Source organism: Cololabis saira, chromosome 6, assembly GCF_033807715.1.
Source record: "Cololabis saira isolate AMF1-May2022 chromosome 6, fColSai1.1, whole genome shotgun sequence".
NCBI lineage: Eukaryota > Metazoa > Chordata > Actinopteri > Beloniformes > Belonidae > Cololabis > Cololabis saira.
The window spans coordinates 16,246,395-16,264,735 of NC_084592.1; the positions used below are offsets into that span (position 1 = coordinate 16,246,395).

An 18,341-nucleotide genomic window follows, 5' to 3' on the forward strand; every position below is an offset into this window, starting at 1 on the left:
TTCTTTTATTTGGCTTCAGCTTACACACTCACCACAGTTCAGGGTCAGTAGTTTTTACACATCATTATTCATTATCATTAGGGTATCCTCAAGCACTTTCATCCTCACCCTAACAAACAAAAAACTAAATCACTAACTTCATTTAAAATAGAACTGTTTGATGTCATTCAATAAACCAAATGTCATTCTGTCATTCTGCTGGTTCGCACAACAGCGTCCCCTTTAATAACACTGGTATAAAAGGGAGGGACCCGGTTGCGACGCACCAACAACTGGCGCATACTTCGTACGGTCGTGCAGGTACGTCTTTCATTATTTTTTCATTATTATTTCATTGTTTTCCATCTCGGTGTTTCAAAATGTATTCGGTCGTGCAGATGTCGGCCGCCATAGGGCCTTCTCTCGGTGTCCGAGCCATGCCAGCTGAGACGCTGCGCGCTGAGCATCCAGCCGCCAGGAGCCGCGCCACGCTGCGTTCAGGGACGCGCCACGCTGCGTTCAGGGACGCGCCACGCTGCTGCGTTGTGGACCATTTGTTGTTTTATTGTTCAGTGGTTTGTGTGCTAAATCATAAACCCAAACTCTTTGTTTGGGTTTATGATTTAATTTTAGTTTTATTTTGTAACGAGTATATGATTTAAAGTGTTTTTTTTTTCATCCTAGTTTCGGGATTCATTGTATTTTCTTTTCTTCTTAAATCGACTACTCATCTTTTGGGCCCATTTGGTTTATTTATCTTTTTCTTTTGGGTTGCATTTCCTGAGCCACCTTGGTAGTCAGATTTTAGCTACCTGAAGGTGGATACCTTCCCTCCTTACCTCCTTCTCCTGAAGCACAAAGGGCTCAGCCCTGGAAAAAATAATCTGCTTTGTTGCAATTCACTTGTTTTTTACCTAGATTTATCTTGTTTTTTATAAATAAACTTGTATATTTTGGGAATACGTCTCTCGCCTGTTCAGTATTATGAACTTGTGATGTTATTGGTTTGATTTAGTTTTAAGTTAGTCCTTTAAGCTACAAAAAATAAATTTTCTTTAAAAAAAAACGGGGAGGGGGGCCTTTTTTTTTTTTTTAAAGAAAATGTATTTATGTATCAACATGACAAGACCGACTCGTGCTGGACGGATGCACTGATTCTTAACATTACCCATTACATATTATATAACAAGTCTTGATTATTACTAGTTACATAATGGCTTGATCCCTTACACACAACACCTGCACGTACAAGTTTACGTCAGTAGATGGCGCTCCTGCAGTTCCTAACACTCACAGCTCATGAGATGCGACACTAGTTGATTATTAGCAATGGAGAACAAGGGAAGCATTTAAAAAGGCAGCATTAATGATATATCCTTAGTAATAAAAGAACACCGCATATATATTAACTATAGTGGCACTATGACTTGTACTCTGCATGATCTGATGAGCAAAACTTTATAGCCGAATGGGTTTTCTGCTTGTTACAAACTTGCAAATTTTTATATTTACTTTTGTTTTACATTTTATGCAAAGAGAGGCTCACCAGATATCACAACTAGAGTTATATCAGCTCAATAAAAAAACTTGATCACAAAAACCTTATAGCTGAATGGGTTTTCTGCTTGTTACAAACTTGCAAATTTTTATATTTACTTTTGTTTTACATTTTATGCAAAGAGAGGCTCACCAGATATCACAACTAGAGTTATATCAGCCCAATAAAAAAACTTGATCACAAAAAAAAACCGTTACATCTGCATTGCACAAAAAACTGTCATTCCTGGCAATACCTGACATGGTATTGAACGGGAATGGATTATTCTTTATTAAACTGCAAAAAGAAATTATACAGCTCTTGTATAATATGAGAATACATAAGTGGAAAAAGAAGAAATTTACGTTATTCCATGAACTGTGGGAAAGTTGGTAGTATAGCAGCAAGAGAGGTGTCTCAAATCTGCAGACAACTAAATTAATGCACTGGGATTCTGAGTTTGTTGCTGGGCAACAACTGAACTGATGAGATCACATGCAGGGAATGCAGTGAAAATCACTCAATAAATGATGACCTGGTGGAAAAGTGACAATCATAAGTTCAGTATTTGGGGTGCAGAGGCGTTCCTTCACAGAAACATGTCCAGGATTAAACCATCTATAAACAAACTCAGCAGTCAATCCTACTTTTAGTCTTGCTGCTCTATTTGCAGTTCTATTCCTACATGAAAACCGGCTGACGGGGTGTTGGAGTCCAACGTATATTCTTGAAGACACATTTTGGTGAAACAAATGAAACTTAATTCCTGTTGGTCCCAATTAGTCTTCATCAGTACTCCAAAAAAGCTTCTATTTTATGAGCCACTGCTCATTGGCTCAGTAAGCTCCTCCCATGTGGACGCTTACTTATGGTGAAAGATGTTCAAACATCCATAATCATCACCACAAATCCTTTAGGAGGCACATCATCCAAACCATTAAAGAAAAATGGATAGCCTTGATTTTGGACAACACAACCCGAGTTGCTGCGGTAGCCTGTGACCCTTGAGGTGCTCTAAAACCCATCAAGATCTAGAATTGTAACCAACATAGAAAGGTTTTAAGTTTCTAGAAAGTTTCAGTCACAAATGTCAGTTAATACTTGACACAAAATATAGCATTATTGTAACCTTATCTTGCGGAGACATCAATATGTAAGGGCTCAGCAGCATCTGGGTTGGACCATCAATGGTTAAAACCTGTGTTGTGGTCGGATGAATCAGTCTTCCAAACTTTTTCGAAAGAAATCGCTGATGTGATTCTGTTTGTTTTTAACTTTTACTCATAACACAGACTGTTGTCGAGTTCATGTTAAAGGGCTTTGGGACAGCCTCAGAATGACCTTTTTCACCCACGGGAGTGCAAAGGCCCTCTTCTGATCTTTTTATAGATACAATCAGACAAAGCAGTATTTACTCATGGAAACTGTCTATTAATAGAAAAGCTTAATGTACATCAACAAAGTAGAGAAAAAACATAATCCGGGACAGGAAATCGACATACTCCCTGTACTCTACAAGGGGTGCAGCAATAACTGGTATTTTTGAATTCCACTGTCCAAAAAGTAGAAATGTGCATTAGTTGTAGTCACCTCAAGACATTTTATTTTGAACAAAAACCACTAAACATAATATCAGCAGCAGATTCACATCAAATGATTACTTGATTACTGTCTACTGTCTGTTTTTTACTTCAAGAGAATAAAAAAATAATGGGATATTGCTTTGTACAATGACGACCAACTTTATTCACAGCTGCAATAAACTGCCTGTTGGGATGAGCGGCTTCATGTATCTACTGGCTTCCCAGTCATGAGATTTACATCATTTTCACTTGTTATATCTGAGCATATTTGTTCTTGTGAAGTCTTGCCAGGGCAGATATTGCTTCTGTGCTCAGCACCCGCTGTGACACAAGGGAGGAGCTGTGGACACACAAACGCATCACTTTAATCCTTAAAACAAGCCAAAACCAACCGCAGAAAGATGCAGGATAAACAACCGGTTAACTGTTGTGATAGCTGCTTTTTCCTTCCTGTCTGTTAATTAGTGAAGATCTTCAAAACTTGCCTCCTGTGTGTAGTCGAGGGATTTCGAGGACGTTTTACCAGCTTAAATGCATTGTTTTAATTGGCAACATGTAAATGGTTTAAGTTCATCCAAATAAATTTAATAGGTCAAACATGGTAACTTATCATTTTCTATTGGATGTGCCTAATTCATTGACTTGTTACCGATCGCTAACCAACCAATTCTCTTTAATTTGTAGCTATCTGTAGTTATATCTTTAGCTTTAAATGATAAATTACTTACTCTATTAGTCTTTAGGTAATTGCAATATCATCAATCATTGCTTGGTTGTGGTTCTGAATCCAAACGAAGGCAGAAAATGTCACTTTATAACACTAAAAGCTAAGAATGTGAAGCATTGTGGTGTGGTGTAAATAGCAGGCTTTCATAAGCAACAAATAATCGAAACACTGCTTATTAAAACACATCTGACAACATTAATGTTGTACATGAAAGCTGAGCTTCCCCTTGGGCGCCATGTCCTCATTTGTCCCACACATGCAGTGTTAGTACTAATAACAACGTCGAGTGACCTAGATCTCAGCAGGAACCAAGATGTTTTCAAGTGCGGCCTTTATTATCTTGAGGTTTCTCTATAAATAGTTTCAAGGAGATTCAACTTGTGCTCATCCTTCGAAACCCCTTTCCTACATGGCCATCATTGATTTTAAATTGAATTCACATGTGATTGAGCTAAAAAAAAAAGGATCAGAAACATATGCTATGAGTTATCTTGCATCACCTTTCTCCTGGCCCTCGTCTGCATGGGAGAAGATTTGAGCTAAATATCACCTGCAATTTTTGAGTAGCATGAATCAAGACTGCAGGAGAGATGATCTGTGATAAATCGTACCAAATGAGTCGGACATGTCAGTGGGGAACTGATTCCCAAAAAAGCAGCTTTACAATAGGAGCTTGGTAAAAAAATAGGTTTGCATGTCATATATGCGATGTTTTAAAACTCATAGCTCAGATACATTTAAATAAATCACCTTGTCTGTTCTGTCTGAGACATCCGCGCTGTTCCAACAATTTCACCATACCAAAGTTATAACCGCAGTCACTGTTTCCAGTAAATAATAAATACACTTCACTCAGCAGGGTTGCTAAGATGAGTGGACATTTTAGCAGAAAGCGAAGTTGAAAGCAAATCTGTACAACCCAAGCTGCCAGACTACTCTGCTTATTTCCTTTCAGTTTATTTATGAGCATGGATGCGCTGAAAAATGCTTTCATCTGAGAAAAACTTCAATGAAATTAGGAAAAATGAAAAATATGAATGTAAAAATAAGAGCTATGCATTAACTCTTCTGTTAAAACAAAACCAGAGTTTCTGCTGATGGTTTATATATCAGTGAAAGCTCTAGTGAAGAACATCCTCCACGTTTACTTGCTTGTTGTTTCCACACAGATGAATGAATGAATCTATCAGCACATTGAACGGATTATGATGCATTTGAACCACAGTCTGCATTACTGTAATTAAACTTTCCTAAAAATAGATGAAGTCATAGGTTGTTTATAAAAGTTAATTTCATTAGTTGGATTAATATCTTAGCTTGGTTGGTCTTGTTGGGCTGAAAATAGCTGTGTAACACTAAAACACCTGCTTTCGCTTGGTGTGTATTACGAGCGGAGTTTTGTAGCCGTCAGCTGGACATAGTCTTGTCATTTCTGCTGGAAACAGGAATTACAGAGAAAGGTAACTGCTATCCTACTGCAAACTGTCTGAAAATATCAATTTAAATAGGATGTAATTACAATCAGTCATCATATACATAATAAAAGCTATGCAGTCTAGAAAAAGCCTTTGAATTAAATATACTTTCATCATCACATACTGTATGTGATGATGAAAACAATCATATGACTGTGACAAGCTATAAATCAGTTTTGTCGTGTGCTATAAATCTTTTGAAGCATTTTATGATTGAAACTAGTCTGTGTGTGTGCGTGTGCGTATGTGTGTGTGTGTGTGTGTGTGTGTGTGTGATTAATCTGCATCTTCACAAATTATATTTCTCCTGCAAATACTGTTGCGCAGGTAACCCCACATCAAGCTGAGGATAGTCAACACGGAGATGCAGCTCTCACCAATCTTTTCAGATCACGAGGTTCCTGGCCTCGACGGGATTAATCACACATTGCATGCTAGGTGTCATTTAGTTGCATCTTGCTCACGTTGATTATAATAATCCTGCAAAAATCAAGAAGGATAATTTTAGAGCCAGGCGCTGTTTACGTGTGCCACTGACTCCAACGGTTTAGAACATCAAAGGAAACTGTTTCCATACCCTGTTTCAGGATGTTTCATTAACTGCATTCTTTATCTCCTGCTGCACATTTTGCTTCTAATATTTACACATTTATTAACTAAAGTTGTACTGTAACTTTGTCACCACTGAATATACTCGTTCAAATCATTTCTGATATTTGTGGCAGCATGAACATGTGTGTCCTTCACTTGACATTTAACCTTTTATCACCAACTTGCATTATTTTAACATTTTGTCATTCCCTTGTATAAGATTGATTTCAGGGTTTCATTACTTTCATAAAACAATAATCTCATGGAATTGTGATATTTCACTTTTGGAAAATAGTCTGCAAAGCCCTCTAAACTAAAACCAACAAATCAAGTTTCTACAAACTATTTTCATATTTCATTTCAAATTCACTGAAGCTACAACTCTCATTAATATCATTTAGTGATGCTTTTTCCACCCAAGGCTGCAAAAAATAACTGCTCTCTGTGTGAAAAGAAACTAAACAGGTGAAAACATGATGATGTGAATCTTGGAAACGAAATAAAAGAGATGTCTTGAAAATAAACGATTAAACAAATGGTGTTATTAATAAGCGCTTCCTGTTCGAGCCAACGCACTAAACTGTAATTTCTCACAGGATGTCACTAAACGTAGCCACCTCAGTGGCGCTAGGCATGCTGGGAAATGTAGTTTTACACCAGATGGAAATTTCCAAGATATCTGTTGAGAGAAGTGAGTGGAAATTTACTCCGTGTCCCTCCCCTTGTGATATGCAGAGCTATGTCTGCCTTCCAGGATGTTTTGTTGGAAGTCAGCTAATCCAGGCATATTCTCATCAGACTGTTGACACCACTAACTACTTTTATTTTTACAATGAAGCAGATTATGTTCATGCTTTGTTTTATTAGCATAATTAATATAATTAATAATATTACTGGTACCAGCCAGGAATACATACAAAGCCAATTTGTGGCAAGGTTTTTCATTATCATTACATTTTATTATCATTATGCAATTTACCCAAGACTTTAAGGACACAAAGTAAATAACCTAATCTGCCTCACATTAATATGTACAATAGTGATACATCTTGCAGAAAATCATGAGACATTAGACTCGAACATCTAGCTGAGTTGTAAATTGCAATCCATACAATTACACCTTACATGCAAATGATTGGTCAACATGTAGAAACGACCAAAGACCCATGTTGCATAATAGGTGCCTTTATACCATTCCTCATCTAGGATAATTATATATCCAAGATTTTAAATGCTACATGGTTTAACCCCAAATTACAGCATGATGTTGTAATATATTGATTGCACCATGTGTACTGTATAGAAGTGTTGGTGGTTGTAGACTGTGAGTAGTGGGATTTTTTTCTTTTTTGCCTATTGCACTAAGATAACAAATATTGACAGTAAGTATGACAGTAGGCCTAATATTTCTCAATAATTCAACTATGCCAAGTCACTGTTTTTTCTATTAAAAAACAAAATCATGTGCTGCTGCAAATAACTTTCAACTGTATGTGTGCATTATTATTATTAGCACACTGGTAGAAATTCCTTTGACGGGAAAAAATATATCTTTTAAAATCAGCCAGAATCAGAATGAGTATAACATATTGGAAAAGTCTCATCTTTTATTCTAGTTTCTGAATTTTTCCAGAACGCAAAAGTCCAAATCTGATTAGGTGTTACGAGTTCTGTAATCAGCCTGAGCAGAACTTTACAGCAGTTTCTCTCACTCGCAACAGTTCAGAGATAGTCTTGTTATTACTGTGTTATTTTAGGAAAAGCTGCCACCATGGTATCTAATTGTGCAAATTTGGAAGGCTTATCAAGGACGGATGGTTTAAAGTTTAGTGGAAATGTCTGACCACTCTCTGAAGGTGTACAAAAATAAGTTTATATAGCTAGATATATAATGTGATGTCAATTTATCTCAAATTAAGTAATGTTAAAAGTGTTAAATTCAGTCATCTTAATAAAATGTATGGGCATTGCAGATTTTATTTTGAACCAATAAGCTACCTCATACTGTGCAAGATTACTCTGAACTCATAAACTGCCTCATGCTGCGCAATATTCTTTCATGCATTTATGTGCAATATTCTTCACTCATTTATGTGCAATATTCTTTTATCCATTCATGTGCAATATTCTTTCACTCATTTATGTGCAATATTCTCTCATTCATTCATTTTCATAGTGTATATATATTTATATTTCCTGTTTCTTATCTTGTTTTTTACATAGTCTTTTATATGTGTGCACTTTTATGGAGCTGCTGCCTAATGTCATTATATCATTATAATGACAATAAAGGCTTTCTATTCTATTCTATTTTAGGAATTAAGTTTAAAAAAAAAAACATTTTTTATTCATTACTAGAATTAAACGGTGCTTATGAAATTTAATTTTCTGGAATTAAAATAAGCTTTGGGAGAAGTGTTTTTTTTTACTGACTCCCCATTCAAGAAGACGGTTAATGAAACTGCCCCAACCTTTATTTACAACGCTGTTTTTACACCAACAGAAGCGCGTTAAGGCTGATTTATAGTTCCGCGTTACACCAACGCAGACCCAACGCCGTATACTACGGCGTAGTCTCTGCGTCGATTTAACGCAGAGCTATAATTCAGGCTTTAGTGGCGGAACGCGGAAGTCCGCCAACTCATCTCTCACACACTGGGACTGCGAGTGACCCGCAAAACTGGCGGCAGACCCTTTAAATCGCCCCGAAACGTTGGGATCGGTAATCGGGTGTGTTTGCAGGACAGAAAGGGGTCCATGGCGGCTCCGGGAGCCCCGATCCGGCGCGTTGATCCGCTCCTGCGGCGCAGCTGGAGCTGCGTCCGGCTGATGGCGCAGCGATTACAATTTGCGCTCAAATTCAAACGTTTTCTTTCGTCCCCTCCCACTTTAATTCAAGACTCATAGATATTTACCCGGAGCATCTTCTAGTAGGTTTTTTGTTTTGCATCCCAAACGGGTCACGGGTGCGCTCCACGTGTGGGGCGTGGAATTGAACTGGTGCTTCCAAGGAGGAGGAGGAGGAGGAGGAGGAGACGCATCATCGTCTGACGAGCATCACACAAGTGCAACTCAAGAGGAGGACGCGGAGTATAAGTGCTCCTCGGGTCAAAGATACAACCTGGTTGGGGGGAAAACTGAAAACTGACAACAAGACGCACCTTCCCACGCGGGACGAGCCTCAAGTGCGGCTTTTCATCGCGCCTCCCGTGAAAAGCGCACACGTTTTTAACGATGGAGCTGGTGCGTAATCTGTGTTTTGATTGTGTTTCATGTTTAAATGTTCATTTTTAAACAGGTGATACTGTATTTTGAATAACGGCAGCAGATCATTGATTGTATATATATATATATATATATATATATATATATATATATATGTTCTGGGTTTCTGGAAAGCGCATAGAGACAACTTCTGTTGTAAAAGACGCTATATAAATAAAATTGGATTGAAAAATTTGAATTGAATAACATAATAAAGAGGAGCGGGGCTCCTTGGCAATGCGCAGCTCCAGAGATCGGATGAATGAGCGAGTCTTCTAGAAATTTCCTACCTCCTGATAGGTGCATGTGCGCATGGACGCCTCCCCCTTGCATTCACAACAGCAGTCTGGAGCTGTCATCCTCATATGCCCCTTAATTAAAGCGGCATTGTTGTGAACCTCAGATGTCTGCGGTGTTGGGGCTGCTTACCCGTCCCGGTTTTGGACGGTTCTCTCTATCCGTTATTGTACCAGGAAAAACAAGCGTGGTGCATTTGTCTTCCCCCTCAAGCAGTTTTCATTATCCCAAAGAGTAATTCACCCCCTCAATGTGAGCCAGACAGTAGTGTTAAAGGTTTTGGGCTTTAATAGCAGTTGGCTCGGAGGTCTTAAGTTTAATGTTTAATTTGACACTCTGGGATACATTCATGTCGAGGCCAAATGTCGACATTCCAGCCTCTGGGAAGAAATTTACCTGCGGAACTAAGACGTGCAGTTCATTCACCGACCACTAGGGGCGAGACCAACTCCTGCGGCCCAAATGTCCACTGACGCTCAAGGCAAGGAGAGTTTATTTGTATAGCACATTTCAGGTAAAAGACAAAGTGCTTTACATAGTGCTTACAATAGTTTAGACGCATTTTCAGGTTAAAATGTCCAACTTTGCTGCAGAAATATTTACAGCCCGCCCGGCTCAAAAAACTAAAACTAAAACTATCTATGACAATACAGGGGTGAATTTTACGTTATTTTTAATATTATTTTATTACAAAATCAGATAAACTATATATATATATATATATATATATGTATATATATATATATATATATATATATATATATATATATATGCTTAAAGGATAGCATATTTCAGGTACAAGACAATTCAAAGTGCTTTACATAAACATTTTATTTTAAAGCATTTAAAAGTAAAAGAGTTTAAAAGCATTTGCAAGTTATAATTTCCAACTTTGCTGCAGAAATATTTACAACCTGGCTCAAAAAACTATTTGGGTCTTCATAGTTCAATTTCCATGATAACAATAGAAAGGTGAAATTGATGTTATTATTATTATTATTTTAATGCATCAGATAAACTGATAGTAGATAACCAACTCAATATGACTAACATTAATTTACATAAGGTGGGCGTGTTCCAGAAAAACAGGCTTCAAAACCACTATTCAGGTAACCCGTAGGTTACATGGCGGACGGTTTTCCAGTAATTATAATAATAATAATAATAATAATACATTTTATTTGTTAGGCGCCTTTCATGACACTCAAGGTCGCCGTACAACAATCAAAATATAAAAACACAATTTAAACAGAAAACAGCACAGTTTGCAGCAGAACAAAAAAGCGACTTGAATATTAATTGTGACATTTCAAAAAGATAATCCAACATATGTAGGAACAATTGGTTAGACAGACTGCACATTGGCAGATATAACTATTACAGGCTTTTTTACAAGTGCATCTAGTGCCAGACTTTGTGGCGACTAAGAAGAAAAGGTCTATATCTACATTTACGTATATTTCGTATTTGTATATTTCGTACATTTTTATACAGTCTGTGGTCAAGGCTGCTTTGTTTTGGCATATCATTTTGGCTGTTAAAAACCCAGTGCAGATTGAAAAATCAAGTAGAATTTAATGATTACCTTGGCCCTAAATAATATCTTCCGCCAGGAAGGGGAAGGCTGGAATTGCACCTGTTTGTGCTTAAACCAGGTATAGTCATCAACCTGGTGCCCTTGTGGCACTGACAATAACACATTATCAATGTTGGGGAGATACTTCTTAGCTGTTCCACATTTGACAATAAATATAATCAGTTAAGGTTACTGAAAAACTTGTATAATGAAAAAAATATGAATGAATTTTTTTAGGAAAGGCTTATTATGAAAATGTAATACGGTAATCTCATGGATCGTTTCCAAAGCCACACGTTTTAGATAAACGGTATGGTGCAGGCTGGTTTTTAATCATTCAGACTTTTAGATTTATGTGCTCAGATATTGAGGTTTGTTTCCAATTGGTTTTGAGTTTGCTCCACCTCCAGTCGGCCACGTCAACGACCGCAGGCTGGAGAGCAGGAAAGAGTTCAAATTTTGCTTTAGATTGTAATGATGTTTTCGATGAAGTAAAAATGCTGTCAACAATGCTAGAAAAGTTAGACCTGAGGAAACATCTGCATCCTATGGAGGACTTTTCAGCTTCGCCAAAAAGTGATGAAGTATTAACGATTACATCACTTTAAAATAATGCAAATAGTGACAGCATTGATTGCATTTTGAACAAGGTAACCAGTAATCTGAATATTTTTACGTTTAAAAAACAAAAAGACGGTCCTGGCATGCTGAGATGATGGTGATTATGTTTAAATTCTGTATTATATAATTGTGTAAATAAAACTATGTTTCACCTATTGAATGACGTTTCAGTGCTGCAGAGCCAGAGTCTCTTGGGTTGTTTATGGAGAACACATGGAGAGCCCTCCTCGATGATGACATGGTAAAAACCAAAGACAAAGACTTCTTTTGTCAAGAGGGATGCTCGTGCATAGAAGCATGGTTGTGGAGACGAAGGCGTGGGGTTATTTTCTACTGTGCATGGCGGCCTGAAGCCGTTAAGTGAGGCTAGACATCCAAGTGCCTGTTTGTGTGTGACAATGAGAAGAAAGATAAACTACGTTTGCCCCTATGCGTAATTTTTTGCTGCCGCTGAACTTTGAATTTTTATTATTTATTGCATCCATAAATGTAAATGTATTTTATTTATATAGCCCTTTACAGCCACCTCTAGGTGAGCCAAGGTGCTTTACAGAATAAAACATACAGAAATACAACATACAATCATCAGATAGAGCAAAAAAATAAATAGAATAAAAGAAAAAGAGTAAAAAGTGTCACCACACAACTGGGTATTAAAAGCCATTCTAAATAAATACATTTTAAGCCTTGATTTAAAAAGGCCCAGGTCAGAGATAGTGCGTAAGTTGCAGGGGAGCTTGTTCCAGGGTTGCAGGGGGGCAATTGAAAAGGCTCTGTCACTCCAGCGCTTGAACTTTGACCTGGGCACTTCCAACAACAGTTGGTTTGAGGATCTCAACGCCCTGCCATGCTCACGCACTGTAAAAAGCTCAGATAAATAGAGTGGGGGAAGGCCGTTGAGGGCTTTAAAAACAAACATTAAAAGTTTAAAATCAATAGTAAAATGGACAGGAAGCCAATGGAGTGAATAGAGGACCGGAGTGATGTGCTCAAGTCTTTTAGTGTTAGTTAACAGACGGGCAGCTGCATTCTGCACTAGTGGCAGCGGCCAATAGAGGACTTGGAGACGCCAACATATAGTGCATAACAATAGTCTAATCTCGAGCTGATTAGAGCGTGAACAGCTTTCTCCAGGTCGTGACGATTTAAAAAAGACTTCACTTTGGCTAGGAGGCGTAACTGATGAAAACTTGTCCTAACGACATTATCAATTTGTCTGTCAAATTTGAAAAAACTATCAAAAATCATAACCCAGATTTCTGACATAAGGACTGAAAGAAGAGGACAAGGCGCCAAAGCTAGTCGTCATAGTTTCCCCAAACACAATGCACTCTGTCTTGTCCTCGTTCAAGTGCATGAAGTTCTGGGCCGACCACTGCTTGATGTCAGCAATACATGCAAGCAGGGAACTGTTCATCTGTATCTCTGGGCTTCAATGGCAGATAGATTTCCAGATCATCCGCGTAAAAGTGAAAGGATTTTTTTTGTAATGAGAGGTTGTGCCTGGCTATAATAGACCCAAGTGGTAACATGTATAAAGAGAAAAGAATTGGACCAAGAATAGAACCTTGCGGGACTCCGCAAGAGAGAGAGGCACTAGAGGAGCAGGAGTCATTACTCACCACAGAAAAGTTTCTATCAGACAAATACATAACAACATAATTGTTCAGGCGTGACAGGAGGACCGTGTGGTCCACTGTATCAAATGCTGCTGTGAGATCTAGTAGTACTAAAATAACAGGGCACTTGGCATCAAGAGATATCATTGTGCACTCTTAATAAGGCGGACTCAGTGCTAAATAGACAAAAACAACCCATTTGGGGAGTTGGGCTGTCATGTTCTTCCAGCTCAAGGTTAAGACACATTCATATTAATGCATGATGTGATTAAATATGATTTAGAGTAGTAGAGACTAACAATTTTTCAGTAGATGAGTTTATAGATAAGTTAGAGAACACTAGGTAGCATAGGAAGTGTATAGTTATTGGGAGTTTCCTGGCTCATTTTACATAACTAAGTTTTTATACTGGCACGGCTTGAGTTCATTTGTATTTAAACAGATTAGGAAAGTCATAGACGGGCTAAATCCACGTCTGTGCGGCAGTGGAAAAATACTGCACTCTCAAAACCTAATTAATTGAAGTTGGAAATCGTATTAATTTGCATGTGCTACTTTTCACCGCTCCTTTTTTTGTTTTGAAGCTCATTTTTAATGACGGTTAACTTTAATGCATAATTTTTGTGTCATGGTCTTTGTTTTGTGAGAAGTTAATGAGGTGTTTGTCTTTGTTGTCTTACAGGAATATGCAGCCTAGCTTTTTCTAGACCAGCGACCTGTGACGTCCTCAGTTTGCCAGTGGATTAGCTCATCTTCTGTCCTTGATCTTATAAAGGATCTCTGTCCAGCTTCTTTCTAGGCAGCAAACCAAAGCATTCCATTACCTTCACTCCTTCTTTATTAGGATTCATATCGCTTTGAGCTTCAAAACAAGCGAAAATGGGTCCTTTGATGGAAGCAGCGGACATCGCTGTGGTGGCACTCTACTTCCTCCTGGTGCTCGTCATCGGGGTCTTTGCCATGTGGAAGTCCAACCGCAGCACCGTGAGCGGCTACTTCCTGGCGGGGCGCTCCATGTCGTGGATCGTGATCGGCGCGTCCCTCTTCGTCAGTAACATCGGCAGCGAGCACTTCATCGGCCTGGCTGGATCCGGGGCGGCGAGCGGCTTCGCTGTGGCGGCGTGGGAATTCAACGCGCTTCTCCTCCTGCAGCTCCTCGGCTGGGTGTTCATTCCCGTGTACATCCACTCGGGCGTCTTCACCATGCCTGCGTATTTGTCCAAACGCTTCGGTGGAAACAGACTCAAGTTTTACTTCGCCGCCTTGTCCGTGCTGCTTTACATTTTCACCAAGCTGTCGGTGGATCTGTACGCCGGAGCGCTCTTCATCCAGGAGTCCCTGGGCTGGAACCTTTACGTGTCCATTCTTCTGCTCATCAGCATGACTGCTCTGCTCACCGTCACCGGTGGACTGGTGGCGGTGCTGTACACGGACGCCCTGCAGGCCGTGTTGATGATCGGCGGAGCCCTGACCTTGACCATCATCAGCTTAGTGAAAGTCGGTGGGCTGGAGGGAGTCAGAACTAAGTACATGCAGGCGGTTCCTAATGTTTCTGCTATTTTAGCTGCTGGGAACTTCACGTACTCGCCCTCCTGTCGCATCGAGGCCAAACCAAACGCGCTAAGCATCCTCCGCGGCCCCCTGGACGAAGACATCCCCTGGCCAGGCTTCATCCTCGGCCAGACCCCTGCGTCCATATGGTACTGGTGTGCGGATCAGGTCATCGTTCAACGGGTCCTCGCGGCCAAGAACATCGCTCACGCCAAAGGCTCGACTCTCATGGCGGGATTTCTGAAAATCCTGCCCATGTTTTTGATCGTCATCCCGGGGATGATCTCCCGCATCCTGTTCACGGACGAGATCGCCTGCATCGGGCCGGAGCACTGCATGGCCGTGTGCGGCTCTCGAGCCGGCTGCTCCAACCTGGCCTACCCGCGCCTGGTCATGGCGGTGATGCCGGTGGGGCTCAGGGGCCTCATGATGGCGGTGATGATCGCCGCCCTGATGAGCGACCTGGACTCCATCTTCAACAGCGCCAGCACCATTTTCACCCTGGACATCTACCAGACCATCCGGAGCGAGGCCTCCCAGCGGGAGCTGCTGGTGGTGGGCCGCATGTTCGTGGTGGTCATGGTGGCCATCAGCCTCGCCTGGGTGCCCGTCATCATCGACATGCAGGGAGGGCAGACGTATCTCTACATCCAAGAGGTCGCCGGCTACCTCACTCCACCGATCGCGGCTCTTTTCCTGCTAGGCGTGTTCTGGAGACGGTGTAACGAGAAAGGGGCCTTCTGGGGTGGCATGACCGGCTTCACGCTCGGCGCCATCCGACTGATCCTGGCTTTTATCTACCGCCAGCCTCCCTGCGACCAGCCGGACACCAGGCCCGCCTTCATCGTCCATGTTCACTACATGTACTTCGCAGCGGGGCTGTTTTGGATTTCCGGGCTGGTGGCGGTGATCGTCAGCCTCTGCACCTCTCCGCCGAGCGACGAGCAGGTCAGCACCACCACAATCTGGGGGCTCCGCAACATTAAAATGGTGCCGCTGAAGGACCCAGAGGAAATGTACCGCCTGACAGAGAAGAGCCAATGCAACGGCACCGGAAACATCCACAAAGAGATGCCCGCGGATGTCAAGAAGGAGAGGTGCTTAGATGGCGCCGATGTCAAGCTCCTGGTGCCGTCCGCGGAGCATGACCCGGCGACCCCCAGCACGGAGACGTCTCCGGCCACCACCCCCGCCGAACACCTGGGCTTCGGGAAGATGGAGCTGAAGAGAGCGGAGGAATACTGCCATGGTAACGGGGGCCGGAGTAGGTGCATGCGTCTGCTGGACTGTTTCTGCGGATATAACGAGGCAGCGCAGCAAACAGTGGGGCAGGAAGACGGAAGCCGCATCGCCGAGATGCTCCACGAACCCCCCAGAGTCAAGATCCTGCTCAACCTGGGAATGGTGACGGTCTGCTCCGTGGGCATCTTCATGTTTGTTTATTTCTCACTATAGGTGAAGCCCGCTCTGAACTGACTGGAACTGCCCCCGAGGCGGGGAGGGGACAGGGTGGGATGGGTTAGGGGGATTTGGGCTGTTACAATTGAATTTTCAGAGATTCGAGAAGGTCCGTCTGTAATATTTACAGTTGTCTTTTGTAGCTCTCTAACAGGGACCCAAGCTTATTCTAATCATTTTATTTTTTTAGATGATTAAAGCTTCTCCACATGAAAAAAAAAAAACAAAAAAAAAACAACTTTACCAGTATGAGTCTCATTTTGAATTTCATTGTCGTCAGAATATCCCCCGGGAGTTTAAGAGTCGTTCTGTAAGTGAATTTAATATTTGCCTTATTTTACAAATGCACTTGTCTTCTTTGCAGTGTAAAAAAAAAACAAACACAAATATATCCTGTGATACCTTGTTGAAAGAGGTTTTACGTTTAGTTGTGAGGTTATTTTTTTTTTAAGCTTGAGAGAATGAGTTGAAATATAATTCAGTCCTCTTGTTTTTTAAATCTTCAAAGAGAAAACAGAAAGAAGCATCGCTTCACAGCCGACTTTACATATGTTGTTACGTTTTCAGTGATGGTTGAAATCACTGCTTTGAATTCCTGAATGTGTTGAATCTAGAAGCACTTAATCAAACTTACCGTTACTATTTGGTGTACACCATCGCAGCTGAGCAAGATAGAGAAACAAGCACAATATTAGAGGTTATTGGAGGTTATCCTTTTCTTTTTGTCTTTTTGAAGATGGTTTCTCATCTTAAAAGAGCATTAGATGGTACTGTACATTTGGATTGGGTGCTGTGCCAGTTGTGCCAGTTGATGACCAAATTCCAGTCTCCCCTGGCGCTCTAATGCTAATTTTAATAATTTTGTTTATATGATTGCACTTTTGTTTTTCGTGGCTGTTTTCTGTTCTGTGTTATTGTTTATAACCAGCAAACAGCTGTTCATGCACTACTGTGTCATAACAACACGCTACAAGTACCAATGTTCATGACTTTATCGGTTTGTATTTCATCTCGTTTTATGTTTGACGTATTTAAAAAGTGCACACCAAGTCTGCTGCATTATTTTAAAGCGGTGTACAGATGTTTCAGGGCTCACTGCATCAGCCATGATAAACATTTCTTATCTAGTTGGGTTTTTCTTGTGTATCTACTGCGTGTCAATATATTTCTTGTCTGTATTCTTTGAAGTGCATTTTCTATAAACCTACCAAATGTGTCTTAGTGTTATAATGCTTATGTGAAAAAAGAGTCAGACAAAGAACAGATCTTTACATTTTATTTTGTTGCCTGATTTCTAAATTTATTTAAATCTGTGTCATAGACCAATGTTGTCACGTAGTGTGTTTTTATTTGGCGTTATGGAAAAATGGTAGAAAAGTGACATTTCAGACATTTGAGTGCAGATTCACACGGCTGGAAGGTCATCGAGAGATAAACGAATGTATAAAGCAGAACGGTGTTCATTATTTCTGCCGCGTGATGTGTCCACATGTCAACGTCTAACTCCAACAAGACAAATAAAAAATACCAAGCTTTTATGCTTCTTTTTTTTTTTTAATTTTCTTTCCTTGGGGTGATTTAACCCCAGTTTCTTTCGACTGACCCCGGCGTCAGTATGCGACGGGCCAACTCTTACGTACCACAACGGACTGATGAGAGATGATCGCTGTTAAGGGAAAGAGCTTTAAATCGGTTTCTTTCTTTATGAGATGATATCTTGTAATTTTTTTAATGAATTTTATTTTTAGACACTGAAAATAAAGTTTTTGTGTGGAGACCAAAATGTTGTGTTTTCATTCTTCACATTCTGAGAAAATTGATTTAAATCTATGTTTAAAGCTGACAAAAACAAAGTCAGCTTTTACTTTTACAAAGAATTTGAAACTTATGTGGCAAGTCATGCGTCAAATTTTCTGGAAGTGAAGTAGTTTATTGACTTGTGTCATAGTAATATCATCTGAAACAGTTTTAGTCATCATGTGATCATCAGCTGATTCCTAGATAAACCAGCTTATTTATAGTTCTTTTGCTTATTCTCATCTCATTGTTTATTGTTTACTCCA

The 18,341-nt window shown here is 40.2% G+C and overlaps 1 protein-coding gene across 3 annotated transcripts; it reads left to right on the forward strand.

The window, feature by feature from the left end:
- Window positions 1-278: 278 nt before the first annotated feature.
- Window positions 279-18,050, forward strand: slc5a3b (solute carrier family 5 member 3b). 3 transcript variants are annotated; one of them, XM_061723383.1, is made up of 3 exons: window positions 8,515-9,135; window positions 11,822-11,891; window positions 13,952-18,050. In XM_061723383.1, the coding sequence occupies exon 3, from the start codon at window positions 14,149-14,151 to the stop codon at window positions 16,273-16,275; it is 2,127 nt and encodes a 708-aa protein (XP_061579367.1). In that variant the 5' UTR covers window positions 8,515-9,135; window positions 11,822-11,891; window positions 13,952-14,148; the 3' UTR covers window positions 16,276-18,050. The 3 variants fall into 3 exon arrangements, with proteins under 3 accessions (XP_061579369.1, XP_061579367.1, XP_061579366.1); XM_061723385.1 differs by lacking the exons at window positions 8,515-9,135; window positions 11,822-11,891 and adding an exon at window positions 279-300; XM_061723382.1 differs by lacking the exon at window positions 11,822-11,891.
- Window positions 18,051-18,341: the final 291 nt, after the last annotated feature.

What these genes read in the sequence shown, in the direction of transcription:
- slc5a3b (XM_061723385.1), top strand. Translation starts at nt 14,149, where the DNA reads ATGGGTCCTTTGATGGAAGCAGCGGACATCGCTGTGGTGGCACTCTAC.